The sequence below is a fragment of the Coptis chinensis genome, chromosome 1 (assembly GCF_015680905.1).
Source record: "Coptis chinensis isolate HL-2020 chromosome 1, ASM1568090v1, whole genome shotgun sequence".
Classification (NCBI taxonomy): Eukaryota; Viridiplantae; Streptophyta; class Magnoliopsida; order Ranunculales; family Ranunculaceae; genus Coptis; species Coptis chinensis.
In genome coordinates this window covers 3008712-3028296 of record NC_141456.1, presented here as the reverse complement: position 1 = coordinate 3028296, position 19585 = coordinate 3008712, and the positions used below count along the sequence as shown (strand labels likewise).

Here is a 19585-nt window from a genome sequence, read left to right as displayed (position 1 = left end):
AAAAAACGGATCGGGTAGATGAAATGTCAAGTACACCTCTCTCGCAAAATAATTAACGTTCCGGCCCAGACAAAACGACCCGGTGTATTTAGTATGAATATTGAATGTTCATAGTCCTTGGGTATGAACATTCAATGTTTATAGTCCTTTGGGTATGAACATGTATGTGAACATTCAATGTCCATACATGAGCATTCAATATTTTAATGTTCATAGTCCTTGGGTATGAACATTGATTGGGTATGAACATTCAATGTTCATAGTCCTTGGGTATGAACATTGATTGGGTATGAACATTTAATGTTCATAGTCTTTTGGGTATGAACATTGATTGGGTATGAACATTCAATGTTCATAATCTTTTCGGTATGAACATTGATTGATTATGAACATTGAATAGGTATAAACATTCAATGTTCATAATCTTTTGGGTATGAACATTCAATGTTCATAGTCTTTTCCGTATGAACATTGATTGGGTATGAACATTCAATGTTCATAATCTTTTGGGTATGAACATTGATTGGGTATGAACATTCAATGTTTATAGTCCTTTGGTTATGAACATTCGATGTTCATAATCCTTGGTCCTTTGGGTATGAACATTCAATGAACATTGATTGTTCAGTATGAACATTCAATGTTCATACATCACTATGTTATAAGGTACATTCACCTTTATTTTGATATGAACAATCATTGTTAAATACACCGAGAGAGGCGTATAAACACTCATTATTCACAGTAAAATGACGAAAGGGTAAAATTGGAAAATATTTATTTTAAATCCGGTCATTTGTCTTTGGGGGTTAAGATGTAGTGTATAAACATTTTAAAAATGTAAAAATGCGCCAACTTATTTTTCTCGGAATTACTAATTTTGAAATAGTGGGTTCGTGAGTTACTTTTCTCTAAAATTTGTCATTGTGAGTTACTCACAAAAAACCGTGTCCTCTAGACTTCATTTTCCCCAAAATCGGGCCTCGGGACCAATTTATTGTTTTTCTAAGGAGCAAAGCAGGGCCTCCATTGTTCAGGGTTAGATTTCAAGTGTTCAACCAATTACTAACACAGGGAAATCTGTTTTGCATTAAACATAATTTCAAGCAATCTACATCGGAAAAAAAACATGCCCACATGAAAATTTTGTTGTTAAAATTGGTTGTACTCTAATTTTGAGACCTGATCGATAAGTGGCTTCACGTATTCCGTTCCCAACGTAGCAGCCGTGTTGACTGTTAAAGTCCCCACCCAGTGTAAAGTTGTCCCCTGGAGCAGCTGATCCAAGTAATAATCCAAATGAAACTCGTCCACTCCAATTACATTGGCGATTAAATTACGTGCAAGAAAAGTGAGGCTCCTCATATTTTATCCAAACAAACACTCGAACTCAAGCATCGACTGTTTCCTGCAATTCTTGCATTTGTCGCTGTACACTTGAACACTTCAAACTTGTACTCAGTAAGCGTCAGAAACTACTGTTATTTGGTTTCTCATTTTATGCTTCTCAACGCCAACAAAAAGTACGTACTCTCTCTTCTCTCTCTTATTCCAAGTACGCTTAAGTTTCGTTTTCCTTGTTCTAGTTTTGATATATTATTTATAGCTATATATGGTGTCAAAGTGACCACCTTATGGTCTTCACCAAGGAGAGTGATCTTGTTCTGGAAATTATGTGTTGGGTGTCCCTGCCTACTTTGGTGGTTGCAGGTTGGCATGTGATTGTCCTGCATTAGGACGTCTGCCTCTGTCTCTATGGTTAATCATCATGAAACACACTTACTCCTTTTACTGTATTACTGATAATGTTATTTTGACTTACGTCTCAACACCATGGTCCATGGAGAATGTCTTCCTTTCTCTAGAGTCATAATTAGGAGTCATCAAAACAAATGTAAAAGTAGAATTAGGTAATGAGAGATTGAGAGTAGTCATGTCTAATGAATAATTCATGATACATATGTCGTTAATCTTTTTATTATGTAACTTAGGTACTCTAAACCTGTAAATGCCAGTAACCGTCATTGTTCTCTCATTGACACAATAGAGTAGTAGAATGCAGATTGTTTGTCTTTGCACTCACGTCAACTAATTGATTTCTTTCATAATTAATTTTAAAAGTTTGACGTATTAAAACACTGTAATCTACAGGAGATGACAAGTGTTTTGTCAAGCAAACTACAGAGTTGGTCTTTAAGAGTTCAAGATGATGCGGTCAAAGGAAGAACTCATAAAGCTTTATATCATCTGTATTTTCATTCCTCGGGATCATGTTTAAACCAAGGTTCTCACCTTGCTGTTGGTGACAACTACTGTGGAAGGACTAGGCATTCTAGGCCAGTATATTCCAGTACACTGGATGATGGAACAGACCCAAGTGACTCGGAAGATGATGATAAGCACGAGGGAGAATCTTCCAAAGAAGAAACTGGAGCGGTATGTTGATTTTTATGTTCTATTTATGCCTACCTGAACTTAACATCTGTCATGCATGGAGAATATTAGCTTAGGCCTTTGGTTTACTTATACTGTTTTTCTTTCAGGTAAATAATGGATTCCGTGATGATCTGGAAAGGATTGTAGGGACAGATGATTCTACCTTTAGTGGGGTAGATCTTGCAACTCTTATCAGGAACAAATATGGTAGATCATACGATGTCCAACTTATAAAGAAGGTAAGCTGCTCAATGAGATACATAGCATCAGCACCATGATGATATTTTTCATATAGTGGATTCTGATACATGCTCTTTTATACTTTCTTATAAGTGAGAGAGGATGTTTTGTGTTGGATTACGTTAGCATGTTCAATATGTAATACTGGGATTTTGACTCACAATATTTATGGTGTGAATAGATTTTTTTGTTTCACCTGATGCATTGTTAATTAGAATGCTTTGATACAGGAATTCATGGGAAAAAATCTCTTGGCTTTGAACGTTATGTGGAAGTACATGGAACAGGTTAGAATTGTATCAGATGGACACACTTAAAGATGCACACTTAGTACTTCATTTCAATATGTTGCTTGCACTATATCTTTCTGTTTAAAGAGATCAATATTCTATATCACCGTGTGCTTGTATACTCGACAGTCAACACAACCCCACACATCCGATGTAGCACAGTAACCTAATATAGCTTTCTGAATGATAGTATACATTGGTAGTATTCCTATATATACATGGTAAATCACATAATTTTTTAGAATTGCCCACAAGGATTTTGCTACAGAGTAGTAGTAATGTACTTTGAACTTTTGTACTCTGCACGACTGCACGAATATGTTTCGACTTACTGGTTTAACTTATTTCTCTCAGAGATCTTTTCCACTGACTGAAGAAGAGTATATATTGAGACTTGATGATGTAGCAAATACATTGAAATGCTGGGGAGCTGTCTCACATATCCGAAGTAGCCTGTCCAAGTCAAAGGAGCGACCCAGAATGGGAAAGGTAAAAGAACCAAGTCTTTCCATGTAAGCTGTGATAACTTACCAGATATGCAAGGATTGCTGGATCTGGACTCTTTCAACTCGATGTGGCATGCATAAAAAACTTGGTCAGATATGGACTATGCCCAAGTATCCTAATATCACAATTTTTGTTTCATTTCTATATCCATTGCCGTCGCTCTAGTTATTATGCAGCTGGTGGATGATTGTCCACCAGATCTTTATCTGAAAAGGTGTGTTTGCGAGAAGTATTTATGATTGGATTCAAACTTATTTGATGTCACAGGCGGTCAGTATTTTCATCGACATGGATGAGTCTGGAGGTCGGGCCAACGAATGGATATACAAATGAAAACTTCTGGACTTTATAGATTCCTGATTTTGGTCTTAACTCCAGTATAACATAATGGAAAATCCCCTTGCTAGTGATCCTTGGCTTCATCTGTTAAGTGTATTCAGTCTGCTTGATTCTTTGTGGATGTTTATGTAAGGCCAGAAGCGGATTGTTTCAACAAGATCTCAATGCCAGTAGACTGAAACCCTGCAGCATGGCTATATCACTGATATGGTCTCGCTCCATATGATGATACTTGCGTATGCCCAAAATTACTCCATTACATCATCTACTTTGGGCTTCTTTCCTATGTCTCTTACTTCGTTAGGTCCTTGAAATCAAAGGTTGTGATTTTTGCACCTTTTAAAAGAGGGTTTGTAATGTTTGCGGTTACGAGCGCTTGCTTAATCAAATATAAATGATGTACTATGTACCCTACACAATTATTTTGTATGATCATTATTCCTTGCCTTTCTTGTACTGAATTTTTAAATAGAAACAGATAACACAACTATAAGATCATACCCAAAAAAAAAACTATAAGATGTAAAAGTTAACGAATAAATGTTGATAAATGTAAGACTACAAGTCCCCAAACTTTGTAAACCATATAAAACTGAATATTAGTATCAAAAGGCTGCATACCCAAACGGGAATGCTGTGCGTTTATACCAACTCTCAACAAAGCAGCATAAAATTCAAAGCTATATGAAGCCTAATTCTTTCTGAGACGAGATAACCATAACAACAAAGGCCAGCAATCATCAGAACTAGAAAAATTTTCTTCTCATCCAGTAAAGCAAAAATTCTTCTCATCCAGTAAAGCAAAAATTGATCACTTTTGGAAAAATAAGATTAATATATGGTATAGTATTCCAGCTCAGACCTCTCACCCCTGGAGGAATTACTCTAGTCTACGACCAATGAGCTTTGTATACATTGGTTAAGGGTCCACCATGGTGGTAAGAATTTAGTCTTGCTTGAGCCCATATCGGCATTGGACTTCTTCCCCTTCTAGGAGCATTTCTACAGCATCTGGAGGAAGTCCGATCATTTCCAAAGTCTTTTCCCACACCCTGTTTGCAGTTGCTATGTTGTGCGCTTCTTCTGACGCATTCATAGGACGGCAATCATGTGAGATGAAAGCACAAACAGGCCAGTCGTCAGCCTTCAACAATGAGCAATACTCAGGTACCTGAGGATCTGTAGCTGCAAATAGAGAACTTCTGGAACCTGCAAGTGCAAGGACAGCCAAGTAAGGGGCATGAGTTCTTAAAATATGCAGCAAAGACAGTCACGCTTCTAAATTTTGGAATAGATTTTCCAGTAATGATGATGCCTGAAATACGAAAAGACTAGACAACTAGCTTTTATACTCATTACAACATATTTTTATCTGTTCTTGCTTCAATACCATCTTTAGATATATCATCCTAAATTTTCTTCACATGTGCAGAGCACATGGAATGCATCTTAAGGAAGACATACTTGCGAAAATGAGATAGGCTAAAAATAGTGCAATTAGAGAAATTACCCTCTTGAGGATTAAAGATGAAATAGGGTATCAGATGATAAGCAGCTTGAACAATTCTAGGAAGATCTCTTGCCTGCATATTAAGCCACAATTACAATCAGAGTAAGAAACTTGTTGAATTTTCTTGCGACACATACATGAGATATCTAACCGATTCAATATCTGTGGGTCAATTTATTTGAGCCTCATTAGAAGCGTTGATCGTATATATATTTGTGTTTTTCCCTTTGATCTAATATGCTTATTATGTAAGTCATATTCTTAAGATCAGGTCACAAAATAACCCAAAACTGAACTTATAATTCAATTTATCCAACCAAAAAGAATATAATCAGGTGCTGTGAAACAGATTCAAGCGCTCCTGGTTGTATGAGACTTACTACATTTGTGTGCACGACCCCAGGTGATACACACAAAACGTTAATGCCAGCTTCAGCAGGCAACCGCTTATGGAAGATGCTGCTAAACATGACCTGCAAATCAGAGACCAAAATCAACCACACTATTACTGCTTTTAGTTTCTGTCTTTTTGAAGTACGTATGCAAAACATTTTTCACCAATGACCTAAAAGTTGCACAGACGCAAGGATTATTCTTGACCAGAATTAGTTATCTTTCTGAGACAGATTTGAGGTCTCATCCATCAAACGGTGGGGCAAACCTCTGTGCCAAATTTTATGGCTAGACTGTTTATAGAACAATTTGGCTAGCGGAAGTGAAAGCCAATAGAGAAAAACACACACAAACCAAAAGAAACTTTATATTATCCCTCCAGATTTACCTGTGCAAGTTTGCTACTCGTGTATCCCACCAAACTAGAAAATTTCCTTTTGCCGGAATTAACATTCATGTCTTCAGTATCGACAAAGCCAACAGTATGCATCTGGAAAAAAAATAAGAAAAAAAACAATTGATTGATTGGATACGTCAGTGCAATAGGAGATTAATTCTTCAGATAAAGTTATGAAGTAAATAGGTTTATAACACAATTTTATCAATAATGAAGAATGGTATATAAGGAACTTACAATAGAGTTCACATTAACAACGCGGCTTGGGGAGCCTCTAATAAGAGACGGTAAAAGTAATATTGAGAGTAATGCTGGTGCCAGATGGTTTACTTGCATATGTTCTTCATACCCATCCTTTGAAAATCGTTGTGGTTCTGAACATGAAGAAAGGCACTATCAACAAATGCATTCAAAACAAAGTGCTGATTAGGACACCTAGCACCTGAAATGGTCTTGACAGAGTAAATGGAGCACAATCCAACTATTCAGTTTGAACACCAACCTCCAAAGGCGAAAATCCCAGCATTATTAATCAAAACATGTAGAGGCCCCAAACGCGCATTCCATGCTTCAGCAAATCTCACAACAGAATCCAAGGACAGAAGATTGAGCTCCATCACCTAACAAGAAAACCACAATACTGAATATTTCAGATACCTGGAATGTTAAGGCTTGGTGTGTCCAGGGAAGTTTAAGTATATATACATATATGCCCATATCTATAACATCTTTTACATTCATTTCTTGTAGTATATGTTTATGGTTTTACTTCAAACCTCAATATTGAGAGGGAGACCCTTTCCAGCCCATTCAGTCTGCCAATTCTGTACCAACTCGTGACCACCCTTGGTGTTTCTCACAGCCATAACCACATGTGCTCCCGACTCTGCCAGTTGCCTAGGATTACAGACAAAAAGACAACAACTTGAGACTAAGAATTAGAAAAATTTAGAAACAAGATAAAAAGATTGTACTAATCAATGGATTATAACCTGGCAGTTTGAAGACCAATACCACTGGTGGAACCAGTAATGATGCAAGTGAGATCATTTAAAGGAGGTAAAGACAATGGATTCTCCAAATGACTAGCCATTATCCTCTGGAAAAATATCTCTGATACTATTTGCCACCATCCTCTTATCCACTCTATCCATCTCAACCCCCACTTGTTTATTTTCTCCCCATCCTCTTTTTTATCACGTAAAGATGATGAACTCATCTCGCTCTTACTAATTATGGTTCAGTCAGTGTGTGTCTCATAATGGAAATAGATCTATCTACAATGACGTTTTGTTTCTGACATTAGATGTTATAACTGAGGGAATCCAACTTTTGTCGCCACTCATTGAAATCTCGACCACTCCGATATATCGGTCTATTGGGATGATAATTTGGCCCTCACAGATCTGAGGGGTGGGCCTAGGTTTTGAAACATGAGCCCGCTTTTCATTAAGCCCTTATTTTATATTATATTATATTTATTTATTAGATAAGTTGAGTGGGAAGGGAGGGTGGAGAAGAGAGGAAGAGATGGGTTTGTAGAGAGGATAGGGTTTTGGTTGGGTTTGTGGATAGGTAAGAGAGCTCTTTCATTCAATTTATTCTAATTATTTAAGAGATAAAAAAAATATCACTAAAAGAGGGATAAATTAAAACAGGGATATGTATTTTTTGTAAGGACAAACAAATAGAAACCAACAAATTTGGTTTTTGTCTGCATACCCTCACTTTCTGGCAAGATCGTTTGTTCTGCTCATTCAATTATATTATAATTATCTAAGTTGTATAAAAAAAAAATCACTACATTAGTTTTTTCAATAGGAATAAATTAAAACATAACATAACATAATAACATATGTATTTTTTGTAATTGATTGAATATAAAAGCAAATCCAACTTAACAATATAATTAAGTATGAAAAATGTAGATGTTTTAAGAGTATCATCTCTTCCATTATTTCTGTCTATTTTTTTTGTTTTTCTAAAAACATAAGAATTAGTTTTGTATACTTAAGTATGATAAAAATAAATAAAAAAATCACAAAAAAAAAAAAAAAAAAAAAAAGTAAACTAGTAAAGTATAATTAGATCGGGACCCTCATTTGGCCCTAAAAAACGAAAGTAAAGTCGATTAATATTGATAAAAATAAATAAAAAGGTTAATCTTTTTTGAGTTTTTAATGTTTCATTCCATATGATAAAAAATTTCCCTCAATACAATCAATAGGGGTTTTATAGTTTGAGGGCCGGGCTGACTGGGCTTTTACAAAAAGCCCCAAACATCCTCTCTCTCTCTTACACGTACAAAACATATTAGCTCAGCTCTCAAATGTCTAATTATGTTCCTAAACAAACCCTAATTATGTTCGGACATGAAAAAACCCAAAAACTGTGATTAATTAGTGATGCAGATTCCTACTCACTTAACTTCCCATTCAAACAATGGCACTACTACTACTACTACTACTACTTGTTGTGCAATGAGATCACCAACAACTTCAACACATAATCATCATTTAACATCTTCACTTTCACTTGGTCTCATTTCACTTCCACCACCTACAACAACATCCACACATAATCATCGCCCACAGCACCATGTAATTGAGACAGAGCCAATTAATAGTGCCCACCCGCCATCTGGAGATGTAGCAAGAATCAGGCTTTCTGATATAGTGCCTTATGATGGAGTGCCCCTGGTGGGACTTATAGTAGGTCGGTAGAAGCATTGTCGGGTTCATTGATGAGACATAATGCTGTGGTGATTGAGCTTGGGAGTGAAGATTCAGCAGTTATGCGATGCGCTTTGGAAGCAGCAAGATTGTATTTTAGGACTAGGGGGCAGAGTGGTGGGAATTGGGGGAAGCCTAATAGAGGAGTTTACATGTACAGAGCAGGAAGGTATAATACTTCTTCTTTTTGACATACTTATTTAGCTCAAGTCCAAATGCTCACTGTTTGTTTTTATCTCATAAGGGCATCTCTAACGGGGGGGGTGTAAACCGTATAGAGTGGAAATTTTACACCCCAAATGTCAAAAAACTCTTTTCAATGGGGGTGTTATACTATAGGTAATAGAGTATTAGTTGATAGAGAGGGTGGAGAATTCCCCCTCTCGCTATTAACTAATAAAATGCCCGGGCGACACTCAAACAGACGTCTGAGTAAAAACAAATTCGGACGCACTTGGAGTGTCGTCCCTATCTATTTCTAAAGTCACAATTTGAAAAAGAAGTGACGTCCGAGTTTAAAATTGAACTTTTTTATACTTTTCCATTGGGAACAATAGAGAGTGGATATTTATGGACTCTACAATAATTTACAATTGGAGTAGTAAAATCCTAATGGCACCTAGGTGGCGCCTATGTGGAGGTGTAATTTTACACCCCCCATTGGAGATGCCCTAATACCATTTAAAGTCCTCTTGCCAATAGGAGCAATTTTGAAATTTGCATTATATGCTTTAAGTAGTACATCCATTTAACCTTACCTTTTAATATTTAAGTTATGTTTATATTATTTGTGCAGAGCATTGGAAGATGGGGACTCGTCCCCGCCATGTATGGCCGATGCTTACAGATGTATGGGAAACGTTGCTCGTGCTGCTTTGTGTGCAATAGCAAGGCATCTTCGTTTGCGTGAGTAAGGATGCAATTAGTAGCTAGATTATACTTTTTGAATTGATTCTCTTCCGGATGCTACATCTCCTTTTTCTCCTTCTTAACATAATTTTACTGTTGCAGTGTTTTCAACCATTTGCTTGATGATACTCCATTGCCAGCTAACGAGGCATCCTCCTCAGTGCTGGTCGCAGCTTATTCTCATTCAAATCTACAAAATGGGAAAGGAGCTATAGGGGGTTGGAAGCTGTCGACAAACAATGAAGTCGAGAAGGGATTGTTGACATTAATTGCTTCTGACCATTCTGGTCTTCAGGTGCCTTTCCTTTTCCTGTTGCAAACTGCAATAATTTGAATATCAATGTTGGAGTTTTTCTGGTTGGAATTTATTACTGATATCTAAATATTAGGGTCACAATATTTGCAGTTTTTGTATAATAAAAAGGAAAAAACAAAGCATGATTTCTATTTGTGATATGTAGTAAAATTTGGTTGAAATGCACATATTTTATAATTAAGTGAGTGTGAGACGAAATATGGTTTTAACTTCCACTTGACACTGATAATTTACCTATTCCTTACAGATTGAGATTTTTAGAAACTTATAATACATTGTTTTTTGGATTTATAATACATTTCTTACTGTAGAATTGAAAATACAATTATTTTATCTTAAGTTCCGCCTCAAAATATTTCAAAAAATACTTGAGAAACATAGTTTACTGTGATCCTCAAATCATTATTTCAGTTCTTTCCTGCATAGGTTTGTGACCCCAACAGTCGCTGGTACCTTGCCGATGGTGGATCGGGTCCTGGGGATCTTTTGCTACTTACTGGGAAGGCACTTAGTCATGCAACTGCTGGTCTTCGTCCCGCTGCATCATATAGAGCTGCTTCTGATTACTCTTCGGGCACCATTACCAGTGGAAGGTATAAAATGTTTGTTAGTTGATTTGATGCTACAGTCATTACGTCTGTTTGACAGGAATTGGTTAGACTGTTTCAATTGCATTTCCTGAGTGTCAATTGTAATGAACATAACCTATATGCTTGTATCTAATTTTATTCCTTAGGACATCACTGGCATTTAGGCTCATGCCGCAGAGCAATGCTATATTAGATTGTTCTCCCATTACAGCAGCTGGCCATGTAATTCCCCAAAGCTACGTACCAATCTCTGTAAGCCAGTTTATGGATGACCTCTCTGCTGAGGAAGATATGGTGTGCAACCGTTCCGATGGTACTTATGTAAGTTTTACCTTCTGGGAGAAGAAAAAACATGCATATACTGAAAGATAGCCTGGCCTGGAGAGGCCATTAATAAATATACCCACTATTTCTATATGTGCCTTCATCTTTTCCTCCTCCTCCAGGTATGTTCTAGACTATCCTAACCCTAAAAGAAGAAGAAGAATAAAGTCCTAGCTCAACATAAGAATAAAACGTGTTGAATGTGGAGGAAAAAATACATCAATAAGAATATTCCTTAAATCATTTAAATGACATATTTTACTCCAAATTCTTCAGCAAAATAAACAAAACTGCGAATTTATTGTCTCTGTATTTCATTTTTCATGTGTATTTATTTTTTATTCTATGTTCAATACATTTATCCCTTCTAGTTGTATATTACGCTTTAACTTTGATTTTTAAAAGAAATTATGTGTTGTGACCCTCAGGAAACACCAAGCAATTTGAATGGGGAACCATCTTTGAGAAGTATCCTTTCAGATCCCTTGTCGTAAGTTGACTTCCTTTTTTTATTTGTTTCTCACTATATTGGTTGACCTGGCTTGTATTTGGTGGATCACTAATATCTTTCATAATTTATTGATGCTCTAGTGGTGTGTTTCTTGAAGATGCTGTGGTTGTTTCATGTGGGCATTCATTTGGAGGTCTCATGCTTAGAAAAGTAATTGAAATGGTAAAGAAAACCTTCTCCTATCTCTTTGTTGATTGTGTTAAAATCTTTTAGTTTCAAGATACATTTTTCTCAAATAACCTTCGTTTTTTGTTGAAGGAAGCACATTTATGCTTTATATGTACAGTACTTAGGCTAATATGATAAATTTGGAAATTCATGATATGGGACGCAACCATAGGGGACAGATATAGTATATAGACTCGGGATCTTTCTTGTGAAATTATCTTCATAACGAGGTTTATGGAACGACCATGAGCTTAGGGACTAAGGGTGCATGTAAGGCCTCTCAAATGGGACTTGCTTTGTGGTTAAGACACCTAAAACAAGTTACAAGCTTGTTTTTGTGAAGCTCTTTGGACACTCTGAAGGGACAAGACCTCCTAATAGTGATCAAAACATATTTATAAGATGTATGTACTACAACTGCAAAGAAAAGATAATAATGAAAGTGTTCATAAGATTATAAAATATGGAATGTAGCCACTAGTGTATGCTATCACTGATTTTGCCTCTTTAATAATCCATTGAATTACCTTTTCAGTTACATATTAAAGCTCTGGCAATTAATGAGAGGAAACTGTTAAAATGATTCTTTTTGATGCAGTCCAGATGTAGCCTCTGCAACATTGATATTGAGAGTGGGCCTTTAATCCCCAATATAGGTGTGTTTGTGATTCTCCTCCCCCTAATTTTAATGTGTTTCATCATTTTCCTCATCCACTGAAACTTATTGTCTCCATAGCATTAAGAGCGGCTGCTGCAGCTGTGAAGCATGAGGATGACCGGAGACTCTTTCATAATGCAGCTCTTCGGAAGCGTCGGAAAGAAGTGGGTGAACACACATTTACTTTGAAGAGACTAAACAGGGTAAAATTTGTAGTATCAAGCAGTGTTTATGGAATTTGTTGACCTTTTATGACTGATCAACCATATTGCTAGTTTGCTACCACCAAAAAAGAAGAAGAAACTGATCTAGGACTACTGACCATTTGAAAATTTCAAATTGAGTATAGCTAGAATCAAATGATTTTAATGTAGTTAGTAATGTTTGAATTTTGAATGATCTTTTTTTACAGTGATGATCATAAGAAATTGAAAAAGTCATGTTTTAAGGTGACCTAAACGTCCCCCGTGTCGCAACATTTATTGGAATAAGAGAAAAGAGGGGGAGGGGGGTGTGAATGAACATGTACCTATATATTTTATTTACACAGACTAGAACATTTATTTATACGAAAGCACATTTAAACAGAGAAGCAGCTGGAAACACTCGCTCCACACCCTTTAATTCCTATTCATGAATAAATTGGGAAAGCCAACAGAAAATTTCAATTCTGACTTCGTAGAGCCGGTGCTGCCTGCGCGTAGGGCCGTCCCCCACTCCCATCCCGGGGCGTTAATGGGCTTTTGTTTTTGGAACAGACGGCAGTGTTTTGCTGACGCCTCGAATCAAGCTTTTGTTAGGACATGCTATGTATTCTCCCCATTTAACAGCGCACACCTGGTTCGGAATTGGCATTTTTGTTATACTGTATATATATTTTTCCTTCTTAAAAAATGGTGTGAACAAACATGGCTATCAGCTGAAAAATATACATGAATGTAATTGGATATTGCAGTGTGTTATTTAATAATAATGAATCCCCACTTAACATGTATGCACACAAGAAGTGACATTTATGTGGTACATTACTGTATCTTGTGCTCCTTTCAAGATAATGGGGAAAAAAAGTCAAGTGAATCTCACACACCCATTGATTATCCCATGCATTTTTTTCTTCCCAACTAGTTCTCTTCCCCCCTCCCCCTCCTTTGTGGTAAATGCTGGAGTGTTCTGAATTTAAGTGGGACATCGTTCTTCAGGAAAATGGGGACGTTGCTGGTGAAGGTGACAGCCAACTGCATCACAGAGGTGTGCAGTATCCATTTTCGGTTAATGAAAAAGTGATGATTAAGGTGATTTTTATCACAAACTATTTTATGGCAAGCTTTTGATTGGGACTGTATTTCTTCCTAAAATGGTTTCTGAGGGTGGGTTGATTTGTACAGGGAAACAGGAGGACTCCAGAGAAGTTTGTTGGAAGAGAAGCAGTAATTACATCCCAGTGTCTGAATGGCTGGTAAGTTGCTAATCGAATCATTTTGTTGCATTGTACAGTTACCAAGCTTTTACTATTCCTTTTTCATCCGAATCTTTTAGGTATCTTCTCAAGGTTCTGGGGACTGGAGAGAGTGTCCGCCTTCAGTACCGTTCTCTTCGGAAGATCTCTAGTTCTCAGGCCACTGAGGACAGGTGTCAACAGCAAACGATAGTTCAGAATGGCAGCTGACCCATTACCCTTGTCATCATGGTTTACAGGGTCTACCAGTCTCTGTGGGTTAAGCATCATGGTTTACTTGCGCTTGTGGAAATGCTGAATAGGTTCATGTAAGATTGTAATCGTGTAATGAAATGTAAAATGTTGTTTACCATTAAGAGAAATACAGAGGTTGTAAGAAGGTTGCAGAAGGTACACGGAAAGGTTAAGGAAAGTCGTGATGTAAATTGTGTTCTTACCGGGAAGGAAATCGGAAAATTTTCGAAAGGTAATACTCCACTTTTGTGTTAGTGTCTTTGCTGATTCTATGCTATAGTCAATAGAAAGATGGTGAACGTATAATGTGTACAGCAGTGATGACGTGTTTCAACTTTCAACTCTTATACGTGGTATTCTGATCAAGTTTATACTCATGGTCCAATCCCTCTGGAAAGGAACGCCCCCCTTGGTTCTAATCCCTACAGCAGAAACATCAGGGTCGCAACCTTTGGGTAGGTCTACCAGCAAGAAATTGTCATAGCATCTCCTTTAATTGGGTTCCTCTTCAGTGGAAAGCATCAGTGGCTGAGCTCCGTTTCTCTTATTAGCATTTTCACTGTTTCTTACTGTTGTTTTGTCCATCTAATGCAAACCCCATATGTACAAAAGTTTTCACAGGATGTTTCACTAATTACGCACGTACTTTTTACAAGGCCAAGGGCAATGCTTATTTTCAAATTCTACTTTTGCCAATTTATACCCACGGTACAGGTACTTTCAGGACAAATGATTGAGGTGTGAGCGAGCACTCAAACTCTCAAACTCCGGCATTATGTAATTACCTTCGTTGGACACTTGGACTTGAAACATTAACTTCATACACTTTGTCAAAACAAAGAACTATATCAGAATAAATGGGATATTTGGATAGAATGGTTTGTAAAACGAGTATTTCAAATTTGGTTAATATTTGTAATCTCATACTTCCAATTGCTTTAGGATTAACGAGAGGATGCACCCTAACATACAATCGTTTAAGGATTACAGAGTCTTTCCTTCAAACATGCATTCCAGCAACTTAGTTTCACAAACACAAGAACACTCGTGGTACGTCTAACAAAATATTTAGTCTACTTGGAGAGAGTTTACTATTATCGAGTTAATCCGTGTAAACTTGGAAGCAACAGGATCAGTAATCCTTGTGATGACCACATGCCAAGAACATGTCAAGCTTCCTAACCTTTTCCCACCACTTTGAAGCATTCACCACTCCTTTCTTCCAGCCATCCCTCTTTGCCTTGTTTACCATAGCTTCTTCTTCCCTGAGCCTGAGCATCTGATTTTCCATCTTGATCTTCTCCACCTCAAAGCACATCTCTAGAGCAACTGCTCTCTTCTTCTTGTTCTTTTCCTCTTTTTGTTCCTCTTCCCTCCTCACTAGCTGCTCGTAGTATTCTCTATTCCTCTTTTCAAGTCCATTGATCTGACCTTGAAGATCCTCAATCTTGCGACTCAGCATACACACCCTGTGATCCTCCCTCATCTTTAACACACACCTCGCTAGCTCACTTGCCTTCCTCTTCATTGACATTGCTTCAGAAGCCAAGCCTTTGTTCTCTTCAGCCAATGCTGTAACCTGATATCCCAATCTTGCATTCTCATTCAGAAGTATCAATCTTTCGGACTCCAACACCTCAAGTAAACTCCTCTGGAGTTCCATCTTCCTTGATGACTCATCACTGCACCGCTCTAGCAAACCCATTTCATGAAGGAGAATGTCACAATCAACACTCTTGATCACCAATTGGGCAATAATGGTGTCTGTGTCTAATGATGATGGTGGGGGTTGTTGGTAGGTAAGGGTGCTCTCAGCTTCTGAGTCCTCACTCTGTTGATGTGAGTCCTGAGGATACCAAAACTCATCGTTGATCTCAGAATGCACAGTGGAAATTGATGACGATGACGATAATGGGTGTGCATGCTGCTTCTGTTTTATTTGAATAAGAGATTGGCAATAACGGTCAGCCAAGGATAGATACGAGTTATAGAGGTCCTGGAGGAGATTGAAAAGCTGAGGACGCTTCCGGTAGTAATTTTCAGCACGTTCAGCAAAAGTGTCAGAATCGTCTTCTTCTTGAATGTTCAGTGCCAAAGTTTTCATTTTGTCATCCAAGTCTGCGAGCCAAAATTCAAATTATCATATATTGACAGTTTGTGAATTAAGGCTAAAATACTGCATTACTGCTATTATATCTATCGTCTCATAGCAGAATTCTATGGACCAAAATATCTATGAGCCCAATTTACAGTCCAGAGTCCAGACATGTGGCCCAAAACCAACAATTGCAGACACAGATACAGAAGGTAATAAAAACAGTGGACCTACTAGCATCCATGGCATTGATGAGGAAAAGTAATGCAGTCTTTATACTAAACTTTGTCTGCAGTTACTAAACATGAACAATAAAGGAATTCTAGTGAGTGGTCTCTCCTGGTCCACCACTTACCAGAAGTTTAGCTTGATTGGTGGTGAGTGAATATGGATGTAAGTACCACAATAAAAACCTTGAAAACACTTCTTAAGTGTGACATAATAAATAACATCCTATATTATTCAATCATGTGATTACAATTTATCACTGACCGGCGTGTACGTATGTCTACAATAAGTAATTTCATGATTATATGGCTGATAACTGATTTTACCCCGATAGTGTTCTTATACAGAAGATTTTACCAAGATTCATGCAACTTAAACAAACACTTCTTTCCTTTCTCTTTCTCTTTTTAATTTTAAAAACATGCAAAAGAGGTTCCCTAGTGGAATCAATCTACATAAAGTGCAAGATTAAACCAACAAAAATGCTTTGATGCAACTTGAGCTAAAAGTACTCCATTGCACTATTTTCGGTATAAGTCCACAATAATTGTTAGCAAAAATTTGTATGTCAATGGACTTATACAAACAGAGCATTTCTTTTTTCAATAGTTCGATTAGACTTGTGCATTTGCCGAACATTTTTTTTTTCCACCCGTCCTTCACTTTTGAAGACCTAGTAAAGAGTAAGAGCTCCATATGGGGGCAAAACAAAATCTACATTGTGTCCCACGCCCGAAAAAAACTAAGACATATTCATGAGGTCGAACACACAAGTAATGAGTCAAGGACAGCAAGTAAAAAAGCAGCAAGGCTGGGTGTCGTTTATTAGCTTATAATCCAGGCACCAATGGTACATCGTGTGGCGCCGTAGTGTCTACTCGGCGACCTTGGCTTATGTAAGACTGGACTCAAAAACAAATGCAAACTGGGTAAGACATTGTAGGTGTCCAAAGGTAAAAATGGCATTCCCCATTATTAAGTTGTTGGATTGCATTGCTGGGATCCAATGCCATTACCAAAAGCTAATTAAAACCAACTTTGAGAAATCACTATCAGCCATAATTACTTGTAAAAAGTTCCCTTGTGATCTCATCATTCTTACCAAATGTCCATTAATTTAGTGCACCCTCTAGTGCCAGACGTGTGTGTATACTGTATAATATATATGTTCAAACTTGAACCCCAAATATAGAAATCCTGATTCTCGTATATGGACCACCACTTACAGTACGGTCAAAAGTAGTAATAACATGTACATACAGAGGGATAAAAAAGAGAAACAAGGATGGGTCATGGCCTCATGGCCTCATGGGTGTGTACTGTGTAGTGTGTACAGAGTCCAGTAGTATTTTGAAATTTGAAACAGAAAGTAAGACAAAAAAGAGTACAATCATACCTGCTAGTGTAGTCTGTAGCCAGGAAGGTCTACTGTTCACACTACCGTAGCTCCTCCACGACCCACCACCACCACCATCTTTATCCCATTCCCCACTACTAGTCTTCATCCTCGCCATTGCTTGAGTAATAATGAGTAACAACAACAACAAGTAAACTGACTTTATATAAAGATCCGTGCAAATTTGAAATACCCACACTACTACTTAACTTATCCAACGGGCCACGAGAATTCCGGAGTGCATAACTCAAAACATTCTTCAAACAAGTAAAGAAAAAGATAAGTACTTACTACTTACAGAGGAAATGTGGAGAGCAAAAGTGATCTTGCAATAGATTTTGGTGTTGTCCTTCTTTCTTGCTGAAGTAAGTTTTGAAAATAGGTGAGTGTAGTAGTAATAGTAGTAGTACTTCTTAACTACTTTAACTAGCCTAGTTGCTATGTATATGTTAGGTGCATGCGCGAATATCGATGCACACGCAAAAACAAAGTTACCGTGTGTCTGGGTGTGTGATTGCTTGCTTGGTTGGGGACTAAACAGGGCAGGGGAGCGAATCCCTATATATCTTTTTACACCATATATTTCATCTAATATTTAGTTCAATGTCACGGGAATCGAAACTAAATTAACTTTCTGGATTTTGAATATTGATCTTTCCTATTTTACACTTTGTAATTTATTCATTTTTTTTGCTTTTACAGATAATAGTCGTCATCATGAGCATGGGAAAGTTACGTTCCAAAAAAGAAATCCAAAATCTAGTCTGGTTTTTATGGTGACCTTGCAAATGCAACAGACCACATCGCAATGCTTGATAATGAAATTGTACTTTAATTTTGAAACTGAGCTTGCAACAAGTCAGGGTATTGCCTCGTCAATCGAGAATCAAACTAGTGACCATTGGGGGGAGCAAACCCAAGACCGACCAGTGGTTAGTGGCAAATCCCTCGTTGTAAACACATGCTAATGAAGCATCCCTTTGAATGATCTTCTTATCTATTTATCCCCTATCTAATAAAACACGGACATCCAACACCACTCTATAATTTTTAGATCTAATTTATGATGTGGTGAATTTTAGAGTTTATGAGGTGTGGGTTGTTTAATAGTGTGGAACAAAAATATTGCATTATTATTAAAGTCAACAAATGTGGCTAAATTTTTAATGGGCTTTGGTTGGGCGTTTTTTGTCTGCATTCTACTAAGCTTACTAAGCTTTGATTGGGGTTTTTTTAGTTGGACTTTGATTGGGTTTTTGCCGTACAACATGGCAATCTAGTAGTTATATCTACTATCTATATACTAAAGCAGAGACCTCTAATTGAGGATTTTCTCTTTCCTATGTGGCACTCTAATATGAGAGAGTTAGTTTTTTTTCTCTCCTATGTGGCACTCTAATATGAAAGATAGTCTTTTATAATAGCCTACAATCTCACATACATATAACCTCTTAGGAGAGTTTGAGTGTATTTCTAATTATTATATTTGGAGAGTTTGAGTGTATTTCCAATTCTTACATATTTGATCAAATAAAAAATTGCTAAAAAAAATAGGTGATTTGTAAAAGATAATTTCCTATTATGAATCAAACACTTTTAGTGTTCCAATTCTTATATATTTGATCAAATAAAAAAAAAAAATGTAATTTGTAGAATTCCTTATTACAAATCATACAATTTTAGTGTCTATGATAAAACACCGACTTATTTGAAATATATTCTTAACACTGACCTTTAAAACATAGTTAAAAACAATTATACAAAAAATAACATCACAAAATATATAATAGAAAATGGAAAAAAAAAATAACGGCAAAGCAATAATGACAAATATTTTTAAAAATTGCTAAAAAATA

General features: G+C 36.9%; 4 protein-coding genes across 6 annotated transcripts; 2 read left to right on the top strand and 2 right to left on the bottom strand.

The window, feature by feature from the left end:
• Positions 1–1329: 1329 nt before the first annotated feature.
• On the top strand, positions 1330–4262 carry LOC147521326 (uncharacterized). The gene is made up of 6 exons (XM_086557447.1): positions 1330–1523; positions 2152–2436; positions 2544–2675; positions 2907–2963; positions 3321–3455; positions 3741–4262. Exons 2-6 carry the CDS (start codon positions 2155–2157, stop codon positions 3804–3806), a joined length of 672 nt encoding a protein of 223 aa, XP_086413573.1. The 5' UTR covers positions 1330–1523; positions 2152–2154; the 3' UTR covers positions 3807–4262.
• A 124-nt stretch (positions 4263–4386) lies between these two features.
• LOC147521325 (dehydrogenase/reductase SDR family member FEY-like) lies at positions 4387–7848 on the bottom strand. Its single transcript, XM_086557340.1, has 9 exons — positions 7747–7848; positions 7105–7696; positions 6889–7009; positions 6615–6732; positions 6350–6486; positions 6104–6205; positions 5703–5795; positions 5323–5395; positions 4387–5021 (listed from the first exon to the last, which is right to left on the bottom strand). Exons 2-9 carry the CDS (start codon positions 7329–7331, stop codon positions 4759–4761), a joined length of 1134 nt encoding a protein of 377 aa, XP_086413466.1. The 5' UTR covers positions 7332–7696; positions 7747–7848; the 3' UTR covers positions 4387–4758.
• Positions 7849–8406: 558 nt separating this feature from the next.
• On the top strand, positions 8407–14379 carry LOC147521324 (uncharacterized). Its single transcript, XM_086557033.1, is given in 13 exon segments — positions 8407–8802; positions 8805–9013; positions 9641–9754; positions 9856–10048; positions 10496–10662; positions 10806–10980; positions 11412–11473; positions 11575–11656; positions 12261–12318; positions 12399–12523; positions 13520–13612; positions 13706–13776; positions 13857–14379. Coding segments are annotated over 13 exon segments (1764 nt in total). The 5' UTR covers positions 8407–8517; the 3' UTR covers positions 13987–14379.
• A 510-nt stretch (positions 14380–14889) lies between these two features.
• Positions 14890–18364, bottom strand: LOC147521323 (kinase-interacting family protein-like). 3 transcript variants are annotated; one of them, XM_086557238.1, is made up of 3 exons: positions 18021–18364; positions 17730–17849; positions 14890–16128 (listed from the first exon to the last, which is right to left on the bottom strand). In XM_086557238.1, the coding sequence occupies exons 2-3, from the start codon at positions 17845–17847 to the stop codon at positions 15143–15145; spliced, it is 1104 nt and encodes a 367-aa protein (XP_086413364.1). In that variant the 5' UTR covers positions 17848–17849; positions 18021–18364; the 3' UTR covers positions 14890–15142. The 3 variants fall into 3 exon arrangements, with proteins under 3 accessions (XP_086413364.1, XP_086413264.1, XP_086413305.1); XM_086557138.1 differs by having other exon boundaries at positions 18028–18364; XM_086557179.1 differs by lacking the exon at positions 18021–18364 and having other exon boundaries at positions 17730–17982.
• Between the last annotated feature and the right edge of the window lie 1221 nt (positions 18365–19585).

Coding starts and splice junctions, on each gene's coding strand:
- LOC147521323 (XM_086557238.1), bottom strand. CDS start 17,847: ATGGCGAGGATGAAGACTAGTAGTGGGGAATGGGATAAAGATGGTGGT. Junction 16,129..17,729: donor GCTACAGACTACACTAGCAG/GTATGATTGTAC, acceptor TTTGGCTCGCAG/ACTTGGATGACAAAATGAAA.
- LOC147521326 (XM_086557447.1), top strand. CDS start 2,155: ATGACAAGTGTTTTGTCAAGCAAACTACAGAGTTGGTCTTTAAGAGTT. Junction 2,676..2,906: donor ATGTCCAACTTATAAAGAAG/GTAAGCTGCTCA, acceptor GCTTTGATACAG/GAATTCATGGGAAAAAATCT. Junction 3,456..3,740: donor AGCGACCCAGAATGGGAAAG/GTAAAAGAACCA, acceptor TTGATGTCACAG/GCGGTCAGTATTTTCATCGA.
- LOC147521325 (XM_086557340.1), bottom strand. CDS start 7,331: ATGAGTTCATCATCTTTACGTGATAAAAAAGAGGATGGGGAGAAAATA. Junction 6,487..6,614: donor TGGGATTTTCGCCTTTGGAG/GTTGGTGTTCAA, acceptor CTTCATGTTCAG/AACCACAACGATTTTCAAAG. Junction 6,206..6,349: donor TTGTTAATGTGAACTCTATT/GTAAGTTCCTTA, acceptor TTTTTTTTCCAG/ATGCATACTGTTGGCTTTGT.